At 39.2% G+C, this 14,144-nt stretch overlaps 1 protein-coding gene across 4 annotated transcripts in view; it reads right to left on the reverse strand.

The window, feature by feature from the left end:
- The window catches only part of LOC6649894 (heterogeneous nuclear ribonucleoprotein R), a 50,663-nt gene that overhangs the window by 29,179 nt on the left and 7,340 nt on the right, over positions 1 to 14,144 (reverse strand). For all 4 annotated transcript variants that reach the window (XM_023179684.2, XM_015177039.3, XM_047009246.1 and 1 more), the window contains exon 2: positions 6,775 to 6,861. In XM_023179684.2, coding sequence (XP_023035452.1) covers positions 6,775 to 6,861 — 87 coding nt within the window. The remainder of the gene's footprint in view (positions 1 to 6,774; positions 6,862 to 14,144) is intronic.

Consider the following 14,144-nt stretch of genomic DNA (forward strand, 5'->3'; position numbering starts at 1 on the left):
GTGTGTGTGTGTGTGTGTGTGGGGACGTAGTATGCGCGGACTCCTTTTTTGCCTTTTATGTGGGGGAATTTAAATGTATTGCAGCCAAAAAATTGTGTTTGCCAAATATAAATTGTTGATAAAATTTTCGTTAAAATTTTTGTGATGTTTCTGTATTTCCCTGTATTTTTTTTTTTAACCGTTTGTGTAAAAAGTTCCAGATTGATTGTGACGATATTTTCGCATGGTCGTTAGCGCGTCCGCGATACTTTCTTGTGGAGTGGCAATGCGATACAGATACAAATTTTTTGAAATATTTTAGATACAGATTACCCGGCAGGGTAAGTCAGTCAGGCCTTCTCGCCACAGAAACACTCACGAAAAAAGCTTGCAGCAATTGAGAGATAGAGAGTGGCCAGGAGAGAGTCCGAGAGAGAGAGACGCTCACCACACAGCCGGCAAAAGCTGAAGCCAAAGCTACACACACAAGCGTACTAAGCGATTCCTTTTTGTTTTGTTTTTGCCGTTCGCTTTGCCAATTGCATTTGTATTGCACTCTCTCGAACTCTCACACACACACACACACCCAAGCAAGGGAGCGTCATATTGTAGTCGCTTTCGTGTTCTTTCCTATTTTTTTTTCTTCTTTCTTGTAGTTTTTGCACACGTTGTTGACCAGACTAGACCCCAGCTAGCAACCACCCAGCGGAATTTTGTAGTCAAACACATTTTGTAGTCAAGCTTACTCTCTCTCTTCTCTCAAAAGGCACGCTCTCTCACTCTGTGGTCTTTTTTGCTTTGTCTCTGCTCCCTTGCTCCGGTTTTTTTTTTTCGTCGAATGACCCCTTAAAGATGCAGCATTTTGTCGCCATGGGATCCGTATATCGGGTTAGAATGTCTGTGTGTGTGTGTTATGCTTGAGGAACATTTCAATTAACTGCAATTCTTCAGATCCACTCTCTCGCTCTTTGCCGCTTGCCTGATTGCCTGCGACATATTCACGTCCAAGTTTAATTAACTTCAAGGCTTATGACAATGCTCGAGCGACAAGTAAAACGTATCTAGATACGCCGATAAGATCTATCTGAGTGTTTGTATCTTCTTCTCTTGATTTGCTAACTCAATTTGTTTAGGCAACAGAGCAGCACGGCATTTGACAGGTGCTCAACGACTCAAATGAGAGTGGGCGTAAGGCCAAGAAACTTAAAAATTATGACAGATCAATAGGATTATCGGATTAAGTTAAGTGGGTTGATCCTTTCAAGTCACTCTTCTTTAATGGGATTAGCAAGGGCTGCGATTCTCACAAGCTTCGCACTCATTTGATATATATAGGAGTAAGTTTTGGATTTTTGGGTTATGACATTAGTTAAATTTCAAAAATAAGTACAAATTCTATATATAAAATCAATTTTTTGCCAAATTGAAATTAAATTTACACGAATATTCGCCAAGATTGTGCAGGATTGGGGTATTTCTTAGCTAGGACTGGGTTAAATCTACGTATAACCAATTTAAGTTGTAAAAAGTAAAATTTAACCACATATGAAACGAGGACATCAACGAGGATAACGACCAGTGCCACAAATGATCACGATGTTGACCATCATCAGCCGCATCATCAAAAAAAAAAGAGGAAAAAAATTGGAGGCATCATCAAAAAAAGTGAAGAGCAACAACAACCACAATGTCCGTAGTATCTGTGGCGATAACGCAAAGTTTTTTTTTTTTTGGAACCGAATCCTGTTTTTATTCCCACAGTCTTGCGCTTGCGAGGGCTTTACATCTGTGCGCCGTCCCTGACGGGGGACGGTTGACGGGTGACGGGTAACGGGGGAACACAGCCTCTCTAGGGGCAACAGCACAGGCGCATGGTCATCATCAAGACGATCGCCTCTGCCTATGGTCTGTCTCTATCTCTATCTCCCTCTCTCTGTCTCTCTCTCTGAAGGAAAATAATAAGATGACATCCAACACTTCTTTTGCCAGGAGCAGGCATAAAAAGCCGAGCCATGGGTTGTTTGGGCTCTAACCTTACCCCCATATATATACATGAACATATACAAATGCGGTGGTGACTATGCCGATGCCAATGATGATGCCCTCACAACCCCTCACCCTTCCTAGCCGCAGTCCGTTCTAAATATTTTTATATAAAAAATTCTCGCTCGCAAAATACAAAACTTTTCCTTTTTTTTTTTTGTCCATTTCCTCTGAGCCGGTAATGGCTATGGCAGAGGCAGAGGCAGAGGCAGCGGCGACGGCGACGGCGCACTTGGCCACACAAAGGATGATCGAAGACGACGCAAGGACTTGTCTGCATTCAAATGAATGTAGGTACTCGTCGCCGTCGTCGTCGTCGTCGCAATGTACCTGAACCCTCAGCAGCACTCATGATGTTCAAAAAGGATGGACAATGTCCAGAGTCCGAAACTTATTGAGCACTGCGCGCTGATATTTTTAGCATTTTGTTGTCTTTCATTTTTCCTCTGTTGATGGTGGTTCTATATAGATATGTAGAGTACTTGAAGAAAGTGAACCAAAAAGCGACGATCATAAATTTAAAGACTGGTTAAAAGAGAAATCTACAAAAATCTGCACAAACAGGTTAGAGAGAGGGCAGACAGACTTAAGTTAATAACATCATTTATACTAAAGGTAAAATCGATTTTTGCTCGGCAAACTATCTTTCAACAGGTCTCAATAGTAGTTTGTAGTTTGAGCCAACTTCACTGGCCATTGAAACATTGAATCCTTGGTAAAACTTTTGCTTTCTAAATAATATGGCACATTAGCCAAAGTTTTATATTAGAACTTATCAAACATTTTCAGTTGACACAGCTGAGTCAAAAGTTTTCAAGTTTCTATTCTTGTTTACCTAAAATCTTAAGGCACACACAAACACACTCACACATAGTAGTTGGTATTTAGGAGTAGAGAATGGCAGGAAGTGAATGACCACCAGGCATCCGTGGGGTAAGGACATCCAAAAAAAAAGGAAAAAAAATGAGGCATGAAGAAAAGGAAACCCAATGCGACATTTGCATTTTTAATGCAAGCCAACAACATATATAAAAACTTCTTTTTTATGAGTTGATTTTGATTTGCGGGGTAAGTTCCTTTTTTTATACCATCATCTAATTTTAATACTCTATACTGAAAAGTTTTGTAAGGGTATATGGATTTGAAGGTATTTATGTCACATTTTAAGTACATACTTCTAGGAAAATGTGCGGAATTTTTATCTCCCAATTAGTTAATACAAAATTAAATGTAATTCTAAAATGTTAACAGGATTTGTATTAAAATTAACTCTTATGGAAGCTAATCTACGGTATCTGAAAGTCGTCATAATTATTGAATCAGGGTTTTTTTTTGAATCTTCATCCTTTTGATAGTTTTTTTTTTTATTATTTGTGAGAGGCGGGGTCGCTTGACCATCTCCTACCATTGTATAAGCTACGGTGTCACCTTCGAGCTCGGAGCAATAGCCAGAGACAAGACAAGACACACACACACACACACAAAAGCTAAGCAGAAAAGCACACACAGCCGAGTGGAAAGTGTGTGTGTGTGCGAGTGTGATATCCTTTTGTGATATATGAGTAAGTTGTACCTGAAGGATGCGCCGTCGTCGTTGAGCCGTTGAGCATACAGAGACACGGAGAAGAAGAGGTACAGCCACATAAAAAAAAAAGGTTGAGTTTTGAGACCGAGAAACTGCACCATAATCATTCGACTTGCGAGTTTATCATTTGATATCGAGCGCAGCATGATTATATTGTGGATGAATGCGGCATGAGATGGTCAAGAGCGCTGTGCCGCAACGCCTGGACACCCCAACCCACCCCACCCCACACCACCTCAGAGAGCGCACCCCTAGGCAAAAGAGGACTGCACCCCTCTCTGTTGATCTTGGGTCGTGGTCTTTGTTTTTATGGCCATTGGCTGGTGGGAAAATTTATCTAAATTGTCGATGTTGATTCTTTTTGCACAAAAAAGGATTTCTCTTTCTTCTATTTTTTTTTTCTCCTTTTGCTTTGCTTCTTTTTTTATATGAATTTTTTTTTTATTTTTGTCATATTGTGGAATGTTTTGTCGTCACTTAAAAAAAAAGAAAAAAATCAACTCTACTATGCTCAAGCAAATGGCCAAAGTCCATAAATTAAGCCAGAGGCACAGCCCAGAGTGTCAGCGGACTGACAGCGGCCAAGCATCAATTCAGGAAGTGGAACAACAACAACAACATACACACAAAAGGAAAATTGGATGAAGGTGTTAAAACATAAAGACCTCCTTGTTCCAGCTTGTCCGATGATGATGATGATGATTCAGGATCCAAAAAGGGTAAAGAAAAAGTACACAAAATGTCTGTACAGTACAATTCTTTTTCGTTTTTGCAGTTAAATTAAGCAGAAAGAGTGTTCCAATTAAAAGCAAACCCATTTGCAGACCTTTCCAATTATTTTTCAACAAGCTTCGTCTAGTGTATCCTGTTTCTAGCTCTCTTAAGTGCTACATTGCGCATACGACATGTTGTTGCACTCACACAATCAGAGACTAGTTTGGATTCCTGGATCTTAACTGCGCGCAGCAAGGAGAATTCAAGATTAGGATCCATTGAAAGTAAAACAACATAACAACAACAGCTGCTGCTGCCGCTGCTGCTGCTGCTGCATAAATCTGAGCAATTGCAGCTGCCTCGACTTCCCCCTGCAATCAACGCATTAAATCAATTTTAACTTGGCCTACATTTTGCGAAGTAAAAACAAAGCCAGTCAGAAGACCCTTAGCGAGCAACAGCCGTTAGCTTTTAGCTTCCACAAAGCAACTGCAACTGCAACTGCATCATGCATTGTGCACATGGCGGCAAATACACACACACACACACACTCACACACACACAGCATGGAGGCAGAGAGTTCATATGTAGGACAAATGGGGCAGGGAGGAAACCATTGAATTGCAATCTCCGCTCGCACATGGCGGCCACATCATGATGGTTTAGTTTAGATCTCCGTACATAAATGTAGCTTGCCAACTTCTTCATTTACAATACATAACATTTAATCGTAAGTTGCTTGAAATGAATTTAAAATTACTCAAATGATTTAATGCCCACCCATAAATCTAAAACATGGAAATAAGAACACTAGAATTCCAAGTCACATACATATACAAGATGCAATATCTTATTTATTGTGTCTTGATGTCCAGACATTTCCCCCTATAAAACTTTTACCAACAGGCTACTTCAAAAAATTATAGAGAAAGAGTTGCCTCTCTTTGCAATTTATGTGAATTTAGGAGACACTTAATCTTTAATTAGTTTTATGGGATTAAATGAAGATTCGAAATGGGCAACACATTGATATGAATCTACAGTGATTTTTAATTGACACTTCATAAATTCAAGAAAAATTTTATTGACTAGATATTTTCATTATTGTGGAGTCAATTGATTGTTAAGCAGTCTAAAATTTGATTTTATCGAGTTCTTCAATTGATATTTTAATTTATTTGTAATAACAAATGAGAATTTATAGCTGTACGGCGTGGTATTGCCTTCTAAACCGGTATATTTTCCTGCATTCCGGGCGGATGGTCATACTAGTTCTTTGAATACTGACTGTCAACGCTTTTTTGAAATATAGTTATTAGATTTCCATTTAAAACTATCTTTTTTAAGTTAAATTAAGTTAAATTGCTTGGACTTAACTAAGACAATTTTTATCTTATACACAAAGTACTGACTAGAACTGGGAATTTGTATAAACCAAGTCAAAGACTTACAAAGATAGATGGGATGTCCCTGTAAAACCTATATAAAATTTAACCTCAACTTGTTATTCTTGGAACATTATCCTACTGTATGTGCCACTTAACCAGTTCTGGGCTAGTCCTCAGTTTTTAGATTTGGAAGTCTGTAGCTATTCACAGTTTAATAAGTAACTACAAACATAATTTCTTGCTAACTGCTGTTGGCAGAAAATTCTGTTCTATGCAAATTTACATCTATTCGTATTTTTTTTCCTACTTAAGAAGATCAAAACAATTTGTGGGACTTCGCGAAAAGGCGGCGGCGCTTTATTCTATGTAAGTATTGTCATTGAAGTGAAGCCGCATTTTCATGTCTGAACGGTCGGAGCTGCTGAAAAAACATACATATAACATGGCTATTTACTTAACCCATTAATTTTGCAGTGCCAGCAGTCAAAAAAAAAGAAAAACACGAGGCAAAAAAAAGATGAGTCGAGGTGCTGACAGAGCTAAAGCTGGAAATGGGAATGGGAGGGGAGAAACCAACTTCATACAGCCGGCAAACATGCGAAACATGGCGCGAAGAGCATGCTCAAGTGTTATGTACTTCCATTTGCATTATGTAAACGCAAGTGGGCTGGTGGTTTACATAACCGACTGGACCTACACCAACAACATTTATACATACATGCATCTCACATGAGGGCAAACAAAAGCCCGCAGCAGAAAACGAAAGGAGTGCAAAGAACTTAAGCCACAAGAGAGGGTGACGGAACTGCGACTGGGACTGGAACTGGGACTGGGCAATTTAGCCCAAGCGAGCGTCATGCCATAATGAAGACCAACTGGCCCTCGACTTGGTGGAAACCAACAAAAAATATTCTCTCATGGCTCTGCAATTTAAGTCAGAAGCACAGATGCAAGATCTTCCCAAAGTAAACATATTAAACCCCCACCTCATCAAGGATATGACCTAAACACAGAATAAAACCTTGAAGGACTTTATATTATAAATTGGAAAGATTTGAAACTTACCTCCACCACCGCCCATTGCACTGGGTAAATTAGTATAGATCTCTGGATTATAACCCCGATACCCATCCCGAGTCAGACTGTGTGAAACTGCAAAAAGAAAGAGAAAAAAATCATAAATAAAACAATGATTAATAATTTAGAGGTAGAATGATTACACTGTTGGCTATCTCGCTCACTTTTATAAGCACTTGATGATTAAGTGATTGATTAAGTATAACTAACTTGGCTAATTTTAATCCGATTTTCAAGAAATTTAATGAGCTGCCATATATTAATGTGAAATTTAAGTGTTTCAAATTTTAAAACTTAACTCTAAATATGGCGGAAGAAATTAAAGAAATTGCTGGAACATGTCAAAAACTTGAAACAAACTTAATACTACCTCAAGGATATATACCACATTTAAGAGTCCTCGCTTATGTAAGTCACGATATCTAGAATTTGAAGCAGACTGATGGACACGGCTAGATTGATTGATGATTGATGTTGATGTTGATCAATAATTTGAATATTTAATACTTTTTGGGGTCGGATACAAAAGCTTTTCTCTGTACATTTCCGCCTTTAATATGCAGTTTCACGGTATGTTTAAGTTTTTATCAGAACTAACTAAAAGGACACTAGTCTGAGTCTAACAAGTTTAGAAGTTTAGTTTGCAAAACTAAAAAAAATAATTCATAAAATAATTTATTCATATAGAATAATTAATAATTCTAAGAATAAGGACTGCATGCCGTGTCTCACACTCATTCATTTATTTACTCACCCTCTCTGTGGGGACGATGCATGCAATATATGTATGTGATGCACACACACACATCCGCTGAGAATGCAAATCCAGATGCAAATGCAAGGGGTAGTAGGCCTATGAAAAGCTTAGAATGCATTAAGCACGAAGGGAATATAGCAAATGTAAAGCACTGCAAAAGCCCATGACTGACAGCAACAGCCACAGCAACAACAACAACAACATCGTGCGGTGTGTGTGTGTGTGTGTGTGTGTGTGTGTGTGAGTTGAAGAGGTACAGTATGTAACAAGCGGTACATTGCAGCTCCTGGCACTGCCGCAGAGCGGCTCCTTCTTAACATTCTGCATTGTATTTTGTTAAGCTGTATGAGCATGTGTGTGTCCGTGTGTGTGTGTGTGTGTGTGTGTGTGTGTGTGACCGGAAACTGCCATTTAAAGTGCATTTTGGAGAGACCATTGCCAAGCCGGGAGTCTCGGAGTTCCTTCACTTCACTTGTGAAGCTAAGTGAAAAGAAGAACTTTGTCTTCGTCCCCATATCAGCCATACTCTTCCCTCCCCCCCTCTTGGGGGTTTCTCCTGCTTTAAAAGGGCTTCTTTTTTTCTCTCTTTATATTGCAGTAGCTTCTTCTTTTGTGCTGGATACAACAACACAACAACACGTGTAATTCTACTCCTTTTAATTACATTCAATACACCCGTCGACGTCGTCCTCGTCGTCGTCTGTGCCTGGCAAGGTGTTGGCAGTCAGTTCTTCGCCTTCTTCGTCTTCAATGTCTTCTTTCTTTTAACCTTCTGTCCAAAATATCGATTTTCAACTTGCAGGCATTATATTAAAGGACTCCAAATCAACATCATCATTATCATCATCATTGTAAGCCCAACGAGGTGTTAAAACATTTTGTAAGACTTAAGGACTCCGTGGGGAAAATGCGGTGAAGGGATTTAAGTCGACTAAATAATGGCCACAAGTGTATGTTATGCAATCAAGTGTTAATAATCTCCGCTTAAAGATCAAATTTTGCATTAAAAACTGCAATTTCTGATCAACTAAAAGATTTATTATCTTATGAATTCGAGAATTTTCAAAGGAAATCGAATCTATTTGCTTTTGATTGGTTTTAAACCATTAAACCACTTTGAAAGAAAGTGAATCTCATCCATTCATTGTGGAAATTCTATGTATGTATTTTTGTTATATTTTTAAGAAATTTATTCCTTCTTGAACCAGGTCTATATCATAAGAACCAACCGAAATCCCAGAGATTCTGACGGCTCATTAAAGAAGCTTCCTACGATTTAGTACTCAAAAGGACCATAATATAAAGTTATGAAAACAACCAGCATGGCTTAAATTAAATGATAAGTCTCTATATACCAAATGAACCCATAACTTCAATTTATATTATAAGATTCCTCCCCAGGATACTATAAAATAGAACTAGTTGTCTAAACGACAGGTGATAAGGTATGACTGCTTTGGCCACGTCCTTTTTGCTGATCCTTTTATGGCAAATGCAAAAGGTTGGCTAAAATGTATTTACATTTGCCATGTTAAAGCGTAGAAATGGTAGAGAAAAAAGTGAACAATTTTCACGCTTGGCTTAACCCGTTTGCGAATCGTTTTGTCAGAAATGGCAACCAACAACATTTCCATAGGAATAGGTCAGTACGGGCGAGTGAGCTGTATGTTTTTGAGAGTTGTTAAGAGGTCGGTTAAGTATTCTAAGTTTTTGTTTTAAGAGTGCAAGTTGCAAATAATTTGAGAGCTAAAACAAAAGCATGGCCGCAGGACCAAGTTGTATATTATGTAAAATGTGTTAACCATTCGCTCACTTCAGTTCTTGGTATGGATGCAGTTGCCCTGCCTCGGGGTCAATGACATCACAGAAGGTCAAATGTTATGTATATAGAGGGGTGAAGAGTAGTGTAAAGTTGAAGATGAAAGTACATGTGGGACGACGGCAGGATATCGCTGATGTATGACTTCGATTTCGCATAGAAAAGAACAGAAAACACAAGCAGAAGGTTCTTTTTTTTTGTTTTGTTTTGCCTGTGGCTTCTTTTGCGGTGCTTGGCGAGGGAGGGCAGAGAGGGGCAAAAAGCCAAAGCAGCTGTCAGCTAGGCCAGAAGTATCTCATAGATAAATGTTCACGCGATGGTCACGATGATAGTGGTCCTTCTTTTTCTTTGCATAGGTCCTTGCAGTTGCTGCTTGCAGCTGATGATGACGGCTCAGCAACTTCCGCTGCAAGTTTTTTGTATTTTTGTTGTTTTTGTTCTATACTTGCAGCCGACGTTGACCAGAGAGTAGGAAATCTTTTGTAATCGTCCGATAACCCCGATGAGTGCAAAAACTTGAAACTTAACCCCTAAAAAGCTGCGGTGAAAAAAAAAAACAATGCCAACTGCAATGCAATTGCATGTCCAGCCTAGCAGGATGCCAGGCAGTTGGCAATCCATACAAGCATTCGAGCATCCAGTCATCCAGGCAGGCAGCCAGGCAGGTCCTTGGCGGCAATTAGAATGCCTTCGCGCTGAGGCTTCCCGGCTTCAATCTTTTGTTGTTTATTTACTTATCAAAATGGCATTAATATTGCTGCTGATTCTGCTGCTGCTGCTGTAGTTGTTGTTGTTGTTGCTGCTGCTTTCAGTTCTCTCGCTTTTGATGCAATTTCAATTTCCATTGTGCCTGAGAATCCTTTTTAATATTCCCCATAATATCTTTTGTCCCTTGGTCAATAACAACATGTTTTTTCGTATTTTTCGCTTCGTTTTTTTTTCCTTATTTCTCTTTGGGATGCAACGCACAGCGAATCGTTGGCAAGGAATGAAGCAATTGCCATTGTGCAATTGGTTGACTGGCAGACAGGAAGCAGGATAGGCCACAAATGAAATTAATACGCATAAATTACATGGCCAGCCAGAGAGAAAGAGATATAAATGAAGACCAGGCACGATAGAAAGCAATTTGAGTACCAAAGTTTCATGGGAAAGAATCAGACAAAAATACATAAATATATGCCGCTTAATTGCATTCATATCAAAAAAGAGAAGGCTTTAAGCAAAATATTTCATTTAAGTCTTTTCTTTGAAGACTACTAAATTCCTTTCCTGCTAAATTTAAGATATTCGAGGAGCTAATCAAAATGCTAGTCTGAAGGGAAACAATTAGCTACAGCATTTCGATTAAACTAAATATTTTAAAAATACTAGAATGATATCTGGAAACAGACTTCTCTATCTGATGATCAATAATTTATTCTTTTCCAATATAAGAAAAGTTTTTATAGGCATTACAAATTTTGTGTGGAAGAATCAGGACTTTTTAAAAGAATCAGGAATAGTTATATTGTAACTAGTACATACTGTAAACTGCTGTCCCTTAATTATTCCAGAAATATGTTTTAGGAATATGTTATTGAGTGGATTCTTCATTATGAAGATCATTTTTGGTTAAGGCCTTCTTTCGTATCTTAAGTCTAAGCTAAGCTTTCATATTTTGATATTGATTTAACCTTTGGATCAGCCCAATTCGGGTAGTCCGTCACTCATAAGTGAAATTATGTTCTAAGTTATGTTTAGTTCTAAGTTAACATTAAGTCCTCTATAAAGGTTTCTCGTCCAATTTGCTTTACCAAAATCAAAATTCTACAAAATAAAAAATAAAATAAAAAAAAAAAACAATATACAAAATATCTCAGCTGCATAGACAATAGTAAACTCTGTAATGTAAATAGCTAGCTTTAAGCTAAATTTAATAATAAGGAAATAAAGCATATTATGAAATGAAATAAGTGAAATTACAGTCAGAATATATTAAAATAATACATATAGACAAGAAAATTGTTTAAATCAAATACTAAAAGCCTTTGGGACAAGTGTATTGGAAAATGTCCAGACTGTTTATGGATCAGCCTAACCTATCTGTTGGCTGGATTGGTCTAATGGCCGTTTTAGTTTCTACCATTATGACTGAACACATTTTCAATGTTGTATAATTACACAACCATTTGGAGCAGCCGTTGCCAGTATTGCAGGGGAATTTTTCAAATGCCCAAGGCTTAGTGAAAAATATGACAAAGGCATTTCTATATTTTTTGTGATGCCGACAAAAACTTCGTCAAGTCAACTTAACGTGCGTGTTGCTTTCATTTTATTTCTTTGGATTTTCCGATAGCGTCGCAACAAACATGAAAAAAAGAAGGAAAAATAAGCCTTTTGTCGTTATTCCGAACAGGCTGCAATTTGCTGAGAGTACGACTCCTGACAGCAGTCGTTGTTGTTGCTGCTGCTGTTGTTGTTGTTTCTGTTGCTGTTTGCTGCTGGCAATGGGAGGAGGTCGCTGCTGCTGCTTGCCGTCTTATTCTTGTAGTTTGTCGGCCATTCCTTTTCCGGTTGTGTGTGCTCGGTAACTTTTAGCTATTGTCGTAGGTCCTCTCAAAAGCCAACCGGCGGCAGCCACTGCCACTGCCACTTGCCTCACAGCCATACGAAACCTGCTAGGACACAATAACAACAGCAATACCAACACATCGGCAACAGCAACAGCAACAGCAACATATGCCATATGTACAAAGTGAAGAGAGAAAGAAGAAGGACAACAATTGAATTACAAAATTGTATTCAGTTGTTGTTGTAGTTGCCTCTGACTTGCGAGAAGCTAGTTGTAGGCCAGAGACCGGTGACAGGACATGCGGACTCTCAAGTGGCTCTTGGTCCCTGACGAGTGCCTTGCATGCGGAGAGGGTAGTTAGGTAGGACATGTTTTCTAAAACGGAAATTAGGTGACAGGACGAGCCTCGAGCTGCTTTCAGGTTTTCAGTTTTGTCGTCGTCGTCGTCGACAACAACAACAACGAAAGTTTCTTGGGTCAACTTTAATTGCTTTGTGTGGCTGAGAGAGCATATCATCATCAACATCAGAAGGTTGTATCCTAGCGCCATATCCTGGACAAATGAAGATTAATTTCGCTAGCTATTCAAAAGGTAGACGAAGGGGTGGCCGCCGGCCTCTGGCATGCAATTAACGCTTTTCGATGGCAATTTTATCTGAATTTCTATCCCGTGTGTATTGCTATCTGTGAGTGGGCCCCTCCTCCTCCTCCCAACGCCCTTCATGACGGAGTATCTCTCAGACTGTCTGGCTCTGTGCGGTTTATACGAGGAGCGTCGAGCGTGCGAGAGTCGCGTGTGCAATGCTGCAAAAATGTTCAAATTCGTTTCTTTCTTTACACGTGTGTATGTATTGGATGTATGGTGTGTCTGTGTGTGTGTGTGTGTGTGTACGGTGTATGTTGTTTTTGCAATTGCTTGGTTTGGGTTATCGTCTGGCAACGGCAATCATAACAGCCCGAGGAACAGAAGAGACGACCCGGACCGAACCAACAAAATACACACACAAACACACAAACAAAATAAAAAAATGATGCAGAAGACGAGAAGGTGAGGTGAGGTGGTGGTGCGGAGGTGCGGCAAATGGCTGAGGATGACGAAAAAACCGAAAAATAAGGCGAACGCACGAAGATTCCGCCAACTTTGTTTGCTGCGACTGCAGCGCAAGCAGAAGACGGGTGAATGACGACAACAACAACAACAACAACCACGATGATGAAGAGGAGGCGATGGATGACGGTAGCAGCAGCAGCAGCAGCAACAGCAGCAACAACAACAATAACGTCGGCAGCAACGACAACGTTGTGAATTTTGATTCTGGGTCATTCACCCTTGACAAAAAAATATTTGCGCTGTGTTAGGCCGCCTTTGTATATGTATGTGTATGTGTATGTATGGATGTTTGTTTGTGCTTTGCTTTTGTTGCTGTACTTTGCCAGCTCTCCTCTTATCCTCCGCCACCGCCCCCACCACGAGTGGTGGCGATTGCTCCACCACATTCGGCATCCACAATTGGGCTTCATTCGGCATTTTCTTTTATTCCATTTTACTCTTTTCTTTTTTTTCGGTTTCGGTTTTTTGTTTTTGTTTTATTGGGAGCCATGCCAAAATGCAATCCAATGATCAGAGAGTGCTTTGCATACTCACACACACACACACACACACACAAACCTACATATATACAAATATATATCTTTATCTCCATGCTGATGTCCATATCCTCCTTCCTTAACCCCCACCAACTTCCATGTCCTGCGGCTGTCCAAACTTGTCGTTAGCTTTTGTTGTCATTGTCCTGGCCCGGGCTTTGTCTACGCACAGCGGGCTTTTGTTATATTTATTTGCACAACAATTTTTTTTTTGTTTTTTTGCTTGTTTGAATTTGTTTAAATTGTTGCCTCTCTATTACACTGTCTGTGTGTCTGTGTGAGGGAATTTTTGATTTTATATTTCCACACGTTTTTTTCTCCCTTCCTCTCTCTCCCTCACTCTCTTTCTCTTACGTGTATGTCTTTGGCGTTAAAAATTTGTTGCGGTATTTAAAATTTATATGAATAACATAAAATGTATCCATATTTAAATTTGTGGCAAGTATTTGCTTTTATAACTTCAACACAAAAACCTTTACCAACACTTTTAAAAAGGATCTACACGTTAAAAAAATGCTTTAGCAACACTTATGAAATTGGATTCAACAACTGGAGAACATTATAATTACTTGCATTCATTT

The sequence above is a fragment of the Drosophila willistoni genome, chromosome 3R, assembly GCF_018902025.1.
Source record: "Drosophila willistoni isolate 14030-0811.24 chromosome 3R, UCI_dwil_1.1, whole genome shotgun sequence".
Classification (NCBI taxonomy): domain Eukaryota; kingdom Metazoa; phylum Arthropoda; class Insecta; order Diptera; family Drosophilidae; genus Drosophila; species Drosophila willistoni.